The sequence below is a fragment of the Cavia porcellus genome, unplaced genomic scaffold (assembly GCF_034190915.1).
Source record: "Cavia porcellus strain 051 isolate PalLab524CR breed Dunkin Hartley unplaced genomic scaffold, mCavPor4.1 scaffold_13, whole genome shotgun sequence".
NCBI classification, from domain to species: domain Eukaryota; kingdom Metazoa; phylum Chordata; class Mammalia; order Rodentia; family Caviidae; genus Cavia; species Cavia porcellus.
The window spans coordinates 32,023,058-32,032,319 of record NW_026947496.1 but is presented as its reverse complement, the minus strand read 5'-3'; the positions used below and the strand labels follow the sequence as shown (position 1 = coordinate 32,032,319).

Genomic DNA, 9,262 nt, shown 5'->3' with positions numbered 1-9,262 from the left:
GAAAGGAAGGGTTCTGAGTCTTCTGCAACATCTCTGAGCTCAAGTTACCACCAATGAAAGCTACTCATCTCTAGACTTACTTTAAGAAACAAATCTCTACATAAAGGTAGTCTCTATTAGGTTTCCTATCTCAACCAGAAATTTTCTACATTTTATCCTTTCTCAATATGATCAAAACAATAAGCTTAACATCTGTATTTTAATATTTTATTCGAGTTGTTTTAAACATCTGTAAAACATCAACCCATTATTACTTTTTTATATTATAAAATTTAACTTCAAGTGGTAGAAGAGACAAAAAATATGTAATAGGACTGTTTATAATTCAGCAATATACTTGTAGGAAAACTAGAAAACGCACCATCATCCAAAAAAAAAAAACAATCAACCAATCTATCAGGCATGTCTATGTTTTATTTTCCTTTAGGTGATATTTCTTGAAAATTTCAAAGAGTCAGCCCTTACAAACAGAGATAATCTTTCAAAAAATAAAATTCAGTATCTGGATTCTCAGGACTCATAAAACCAACCAGATATGTCTGACAGCTAGTCACATCACACTCAAAACGTTTCATACCACCAGTGATGATTCAGGACTAACATCGGTAGGCAAATCCCAATTCTAAGGGTCACTGAAGACTACCATTGTCTTATTGCTGAACTGTACGTAACGCATTTTCTTTGGCAACTTTATCAATTAACACTATGGAATAGTTATAAGGGTTTGGATTAGCCTAGTATGTCAAAATTTCATAATTATTTAAATGTATCCTCTGATAGATGCTATAATAGGAAAGCCCCAAACATGCCTAATGATCAAAAAGATCTACCAAAAAAATTACCACTACTAAAAGCTTTTCAGTTGTATGTACAAATATACAATTCAACTCAATTTTACCAAGTGAAAATATTACACTGTTAGCTCCAATTCCCCATCAGATCTTCTGTGATAAAGGACAAAAAATAACTGTTTAAACTAACATACGTCAATTTTTCCAGAAGGTTGTTTCATATAAATTCAAAATGGCCCAAAATTTGCCAGAATTCTTACTATAATATTTCAAAACCTGTACTTTAAAATATTAATTTTAAGTGCTCCATGGAGTAAACCTATTTTAGAGGCTTAGCACAATAACTAAGAAATTTAAATAGGAAAATTCAAACCTGAAAGTTTAAGAAATCTTTTCTATGTATAACAAAATCACCAACTTCAATGGCTTCCACTAAAAATTATCACTCTAAAACTCACACAAAGTAAATTAAAATAGGCATGGCAGACTGTGCAATCTGAAGCATGTTCACACAACATGATAAATGATAAAGGTTAGCCAGCAAAAATTCAAATAAGCATATATGCAAACAGTTGTATGCAAGTTTTCATGAATAAGAAATTATTCATTTGGATCATTTTATGTACAGCTTGTTTACAATTTAAAACAAGTACAACTGAAAACATTCCTATATAAAAGCCACAATAAAACTAAATAAAACACTAAGTAACAGTCTTACAAGCTGGTCTCTCTCAGGACTTAAGAGAATAGCAGGGTACTACTAGTCTAAGAAATGCCCTCTTCTTGCTCAATCATTTCTGTTTTAACGGAAAACACATCTGCCAGCATGTGTTTTGGAATTTCTGAACCCCGCACTTTCAGGGCGTAACAAGCATTCTCCACTTTGGCCAGGCTCTGTTTCAAGGTGTATAGCTTCTTAGAAACCTCATAAGGCCCTGTATTGCCAATGAATGAGAACCCATCATAAACCTGACGTAAAAACTGGCTGACTTCAAAGGGCGTGTCAATGTCCCCGTTCCCCACACTATTAATACACATCCGCATCAATTCTCCAGTTAAGTCAGCCACTCCCAGGAGGTAGTCAACAGGGGTGACTTTCAGGCTCCAGGTGACCAGCTGCTTGTCCTGCGCATCAGAGGAGGGCTGGTATAGAACAAAGCAAAACAGACAAACACACAAAAGAAAACATATGGTGAAAAGCTGAATAGAGCAGGTATCACACTATGATAAAATATGAAATCAACAGTGGGTCAGTCACACTAATATCCTCAAAGTAAGATAATCTATTTTCCTTATAAACCCGCTGTGATGGTATAAGAGGAACTGGCCCATGTCCTAGGTAGACCTGAAGCAGATGACTCAGTATTTTTTTTTTTTTTTTGATCTTTTTTTTCCGGTACCAGGGATCTAACTCACGACTGCCTGCTTGCAAAGGCAGGCGCTTATGCCGTTGAGCTAAATCCCCAGCCCCCAACTCAGTATTTTTGAATACTGCCATCGTAAAGCTGTTTCCAACTTTGCTTGACAAACTAAATCTTAAGCAAGGCCTAATGATTGCTGCATGAAAACTGCTATTTAAATGACAACTATGAAGCCCTCCAAATTTGTGATCCATTCATGTTTTTTTAAGACCTTTAGTCCCTCTCTGGCCTCTCTTTCTTCACTGCTTGGCAATGACCATCACAATTTATTACTCCCTCTACTACATCCTCAATTCCCTTACAGTTTTCTATTCTTTACTGTACCTACCCTCCAAAAATACCATCTTGCCCAGTGTGGTGGCACATATCTGTAATACCAGTACTCAGGAGGCTGAGGCAGGAGGATCATTGCAAGTTCAAGGCCAGCCTGAACTACATGGTGAGTTCAAGACCAGCCTAGAATACACAGCGAGATCCTGTCTCAGGAAATCAAAACCAACCAAACAAAAAACCCCAAATCCAGAATCCTCAATGAATACTAAAATTAACTTTTTAGTCCTTTATTTAGGTGACTGAATATACTGAGTTAAAGAACAATCACAACTATCTGGAGGTTGTACTGATACAAGCTATTCATGAATCCTTTTAGTGAGTGTTTAATGGTTTTCTTTCCAGCCTCTTGAAACACTATTTCTGAAACATCATCATTTTCCTCAGGCTTTCCCTACCTATTCCAAACATGTTCAGTGTCAGTAGACAATCCTGCCTAACTTCCTGGGACCCAGTCATTCTCTAAACTACCTTTAACACTACCAAGAGAACTGCTTTTGTTTTGTTTTTTGTCTTTTTGAGACAGGGATCACTATGCAGGTCAGACTGGCCTTGAGCTCACTTTGTAGCCCAAACTGGTCTTGAACTTACAAAGACACTTTGGCCTTAGCCTCCCCAGTGCTGGGCTTGGCTTTCAGATATGTACCACCACGCCCAGCTAAGAGAACCTTATTTATATCCACATCTGTCTTTACCATCTATTGTCCATTCCTAGATGGTAAGCTGTTGAAAGGGTTTTGGCCCAGACGGGACACTGTAGCCAGGAAGGCCTAAACCGGAACCTCCCCCACCCCTAGAGATTTACCTGTGACTCTATTCCCCCCACCACCACCCTTAGGAATCGGCCCCTGGCGCCAAACCTGTGCCAATGAGATACCTGTGCTTCTCTAATGGCCCTAGGGCACTACCCTAAGCTTAGGCTACTTATATACACACACACACACACACACACACACACACACACACACACACACACACGCCACACGTCCGCCAGAGAGAAAGCCGGACTCCAGTGGTCGGGGGTGTCGGTTATCTCTCTCCGTGTTCTCAGAATAAAGGCCTCTTTTGTTTTATACTTCACATCTTTTGGAAATAATCCTATCAGCTGTCACACCTCTTCTTGTCTGACACTAACTCTTCCATTTGACCCTGACCCATCTCCTCCCACCTTTTTCAAGACCTTGCTTTATCAGGTACACACCTTTGGGCAAATGATTTCATCTCTCTAAACCTGCTCCTCATCTGTAAAATGGGATAACAGTACTTCTCTCAGGGGTTTATTTATGAATTAAATGACAGCATTTACTAAATGGTTGGGTACAATGCCCAACACAAGTAAACAATAAATCTTAGCTATTATCGATATCATGTAACTCTTATCTCTCTGCATCAATTTCTCTTTCTCCTGGGGTTCCTTTTAGTAAAGAGATACCTAAATTGTCATTATAAACTATGGGACTTAGCAAGGTAAAGTTACCATTAGATCTGAGGATAGTTAAGCAATAAAAATTGCAAAGGTGGGCAAGTAAGAATTGCATATTTGAAGATCTAATGAGGTATTTCTTTTTTTTTTGAGGTATTTCTTTTAATTAAAGGTCAAAGTAAGTTTTAAAGGTTGGAACTAGAAAAGCAGATGGGGCAGAATGTCACAATATGGAATCTGAACTTTAGTTGTCGGTAATGAAGAGTTAAGTAAGGAAATAGTTGTATTAAAGTCATGTTGGTTGCTGTGCATCCAATACATGAATCTTGACATGCTCGGACTCTTCAGAACCATCTGGTCTAGTGCCTTCATCAAGAGCATGAGAAACAAGGTTAAAAAAAACAGAGCAACATCAGTTAAGATAGCTGGGAAAGATCAACAATCAGTGGGAATACAAAGCCTGCTTCCCAATCATTCTGATACTTTTAAAATATAATAATATAAAAGTACTTGCTATGTTGTTTCTATTAATTATCAGAAAACTGGCATTTTTAATAAAAGGTAACACAGTGTTTGGGTGTGGGTTAGGAGAGGTGTGTGTCAGGGGCCATTTATGAAAACAAACTTCAATTAAGCAAGTAGTGTTCACTTGAAAAGAGGTCCACTGTTAGAAGTTTTTAAAGAAGGAAGCATGTCAAAATTAATAAATTTCAACTAATAAATTGTCAAAGAAATAAATTATCTACATCATTAGTAAAGAGTCAAACATAGTGGTACATGCCTGTAATCTTACACTGAGGCAGAAGGACCACCTTTGGTTTGAGGGCAGCCTAGGCTCCACAGAGAGTTCAAGGGCAGCTTCAACTACATAGTGAAACCCTGTCTCAAAAAATTTTTAAAAAGTGCCAGGGATAGAGCTCAGAGCATCAGCGCCTGCCTGCTATGCGCAAGATCCTGAGTTTGATTCCTAGTACCAAAAAAAAAAAAAAAAACAATTTGCTTAAACTAGTTTTTCAAACTTCTTAAAAATAACAAAGAAACAAACAGCAATAATACAAAGACAAGAAGATGATAAGAGGAGCCATAACTTAAGGATTAAGAACATAAAAGAAGAAGTAGGGACACAAACAAGTGAACTACAAAAGCTACTCACAGAAATAATCCAGGAGAATTTTCCTAATTTAGCAAAAGGTAAAGATACTCAGATGTATGAGGCATACAGGACCCCAGCTACCTACAACCCTAACAGAGAAACACCCAGGCATATAATAATAAAAATTCCAGAAATTCAATACAAGAACAGAATATTAAAAGCTGTAAGAGACAAGAAACAGATCACTTACAAGGGAATACCCATCAGAATTACAGCAGATTTCTCTTCACAAACCATCAAATCACGAAGAGCATGGGGAGAAATAATTCAAGCTTTGAAAGATAATAATCTACAGCCAAGATTGAGATATCCTGCACAACTGTCCCTGGAAATTGATGGAAAAACGAGGTGCTTCCAGGATAAAGAGGAACTGGGGGAATTTGCAACCACCAATTCAACCCTACAGAAAGTATTGCAGGATATTCTAAAAAAAGAAAAATACAAAGAACCCAGAAATAGTGGCGGGGAGGCCACAACGAATGGAGCAGAGAACAAAATGAAGAAGACAAACTGACAGCTACTGACAGAAAAAGAGCTCAACAGAAATGAGATAGAGAAGATTGGATGATAGGAACAGCTTTTTTTGGAGAAAATGACATCTTAATAGGTAATGCTGATTTAGTACCATCTTGTTTTGAAGTCTCATCTAGCTTTTGTTCTTCTGTCTCCAATGGTCTAAACAGGTTGTATCTTATTGGATTTTGTTATGTACGATAGTATAAGCAAAAACCTTTTAAAGACAAGGAGATTATACAGAGACCATTGTTCATTTTCTGTTAGTCGATTCTAAATACTCTATAATGCTGTCATTCTCTTAAATGGTTTTACATTGTTTTGATATACTTAATGCTACAGTATATGAAGTTGTACTCAAGGACTTCAGGGAGGGAGTCAATATGGTAACTATTTTTGGGTCAGGATTATCTGGTGGTGAAAACACTATTCTGCTTAAATGGTTATGTTTTGATCTGCCCTGTTTCGCTGTTATGTCCTCTTTTTTCTCAATCTCCACTCCATTATTTACTTTTTTATTTTTATCCATTTAATTAAAGGGAAAAATATAGCAGGATATAATATAGTAACCCACTTTGACTCTCTATTATCTCGATTTGAAGCCCTGTATTACTCTCACCATCTTGTTTTTGACTGAGGTTCCTCTATTCTGTTTTGCTGGATAGTATCAGGTTCGAAAGTTTAGGCATCAGCTGAGAAGATAATGAGATTCATTATAACGCCCATTCTCGTTGACTTTTATCTACTTTTGAAGACCTACAATATCTCCAATGTTTTGGTTTTGTCGGCTTTATTCTTTACGGTTTTGTTCAATTGTATTACAACTAATGATATAGGCAATTCTATTAGAAATAGCGGGAGGCATTATGGTAACCATTGTTGATCACCTTGTATTATGTTTTTATATTATCTATTATGTCCACCCTTTTGACTTGACCGATTCTGTTCTGTTATGTCACATTTGGTTTTACTCTCTTCCAAAAAAGCAATACGAACCGTGGGAGCAATGAAACCCAAAATGTGTAATAGTCACTGTACAAAAGAGAGGAAAAGAAAGTGCTCTAAACTATATAACTGCATGTATATTTAAATGTATAAGATAGAAAATGATATCACAGAGTTTTATTGGATCATTGAACAGAACTGTTTGCAGTACCATTGTTGGAATGTCCACTCTACAAGCTTTAATTTTGTGACTGGAACAATTATTTCTAAGATGGCAATATGTAATCCATTAACTAGTGATTTCCTACTGCACATTTTTTTCTTCTGTAAATCTGTATAACTTGTACCCCTTCACTGTTTTTTTTTCTTTCTTTTCTTTTCTCCTTAAATAAAAATAAAAAAAAAATAAACTAGTTTTTCAATATGGACACTGAAGTTTTTAAGGGTGAAGTATCATGACACTTTAAATTCATGGTTTAGCCTCAAGCAAAACCTTTAAAATGATTTAGCCAAAAATACTTAGACAAAGTAAGGACTCCAAAATTTTAACAATTAGTAAATCTCTGTAGTGGATACAAAAGCATTCATTGTGCTTCTATTCTTTGCTTTTCTGTATGTTTGAAATTTTTCATAATAAAAATTTTTAATTAGCACAAGCACTTGCTTGGCAAGTGCAAGGTCATGAGTTTGATCCCCAGTACCAAAAACAAAAACAAAAAAACAAAAAAATTAGTTAACTTTAATGTTTTTGACAATAATCAAAATAGGCAAGTCAGAAAAAGAAAGTACCTTTTTTCCCTTTCAAAATCCCCAAATTTTCAGCACCAAGAATTGTTAGCACTAAGAGGAATAATTATTTGTGAATATGGTCATAACAATCTGAAAAGCTTGTATGAATATCAAAGCACTATAGTCAGGCATAGGAAGCTGAGGCAGGAGGATTGCCATGAGGTCAAGGCCCGTCTGGATTTTACAGTGAAACCCTGTCTCAAAAAAAAAAAAAAAGAGGCATCATAATCTTAAAATTCAGAACCTGAGTCTCAAAGCCAGGGAGTATATACTCTGTCTGATTTTTCCCTTTATTTTTATTTAGATTTAGAGAGCACTACCTAGAAAGGTATGGTGACTTCCCTAATATTCCTAAGCACAGGATCAAACAGGCTTACCTTAATGCACTACAATGTAATCTTTAATAGAGGAATCAAAACTATGAAGGAATTGTACTTCTCAGAATGAATTTCTTCCTTAATAAATTTCATACAACTTGAAAACTTGAGAAAAATACATGATTTTCTTAAAGTAAGTTGTAACTATCAGGTCAAATTGTTCTAATTTCATAATATACTAATATTTTAGTGATATTGAACACATTTTTATTACTGCAGCTTCTTCCATCTTCTGTTTACCTATCCTGACTTTAAGCAGTATTGAAAACATAATAGTAAGTGGTGGTGCATGCCTGTGAACCCTGCCCTTAGAAGGCCCACAAGCTTAAGGCCAGCCTGGACTACACTGGGCTACACACTGAGACTCTGTCTCAATAACCTCTAATAACAATAATAGTAGTAGAAAAAAGAAAGAAAAATATACATTAATTTGATCTTGAAGTATACTGTATCTTAGAAGATATCAAACATTCAGAATGAGCCAGGCATGGTGGCAGATGCCTGTAATCTCAGCACTTGGGAGGCTGAGGTAGGAGGATTGCTGCAAGTTCAAGACCAGATTGGGCCACACAGTGAGCTCAAGGCCAGCCTGCTCAAGGCCAGCCTGAACTGCATAGCAAGACCCTATCTAAAAAAAAAAAAAAATTAGAATGAGACAGTCATGGTAGCATACTCTGTAATCCCGGCACTGTGGGAACCCAAATAAGCAGGAGGACTATTACATTCAAGCCCAGCCTGCACAACTTAGTAAGACCTTGTCTCAAAATAAAAAATACAAAGAAGGATGGAAGGGCTAGGGATGTAGCACAGTACTCTGGGTTCCATCCCCAGTCTTTAAAAAAAAAAGACCCCACTGTTACTTCAGTGTTATTATCTTCAAATCCAAAAGGGGGGAAAAATATTTGTTTAAAAGTGAAACTGAGGGGCTGGGGATTTAGCTCAGCGGCATAAGTGCCTGTCTTGCAAGTGCGAGGTTGTGAGTTCAATCCCCGGTACCGATAAAAAAAATAAATAAAAATAAAAAAATAAAAAGTGAAATTGCAAGCCAGGTGTAGTAGGCAAGCCTATAATTCCAGCATTTGGGAGGCTGAGGCAGGAGGATTGCCCAGAGTTGTCTTGAAAAGACAAGGAAAAAAAAAAAAGAAATGAAACTGCAAAAGCTTCTCTTTCCTTAATTCAGAAGTGCTTTCAGATATAAGCATGATTTACATAAGTGATTAACAGCTTTCACTATGTAAAATATATTCTGTATTATAAGGGCCCCTAGGCGTCAAGTGTGTATACTGCAGAATTATAAACTGCTATGTCAAATCCTTTCAAATACCCTTGTGAGCTAGAAACTCACTGCAAAGGCTCTCTTCTCTGAGAAGCACTGGCAGGGTAGAAGAGGTCACAGGCTTTGACTCAAAATGCTCAGTTTAAAAGTTTGGCTCTGTACACTGAGTCATGTAGCTTTTGGTCAGTTACCCCACTTGTGTTGTTGTTTCTGAAGAAGATCTTGATTTGTAGTTCAGGCTGGC

General features: G+C 36.7%; 1 protein-coding gene across 1 annotated transcript in view; it reads right to left on the bottom strand.

The window, feature by feature from the left end:
* Positions 1-394: 394 nt before the first annotated feature.
* Tsnax (translin associated factor X) overlaps positions 395-9,262 on the bottom strand; it is a 34,567-nt gene continuing 25,699 nt past the window's right edge. Inside the window, exon 6 of the mRNA XM_003473510.5 lies at positions 395-1,934. Coding sequence (XP_003473558.1) covers positions 1,557-1,934 — 378 coding nt within the window. The 3' untranslated portion in view covers positions 395-1,556. The remainder of the gene's footprint in view (positions 1,935-9,262) is intronic.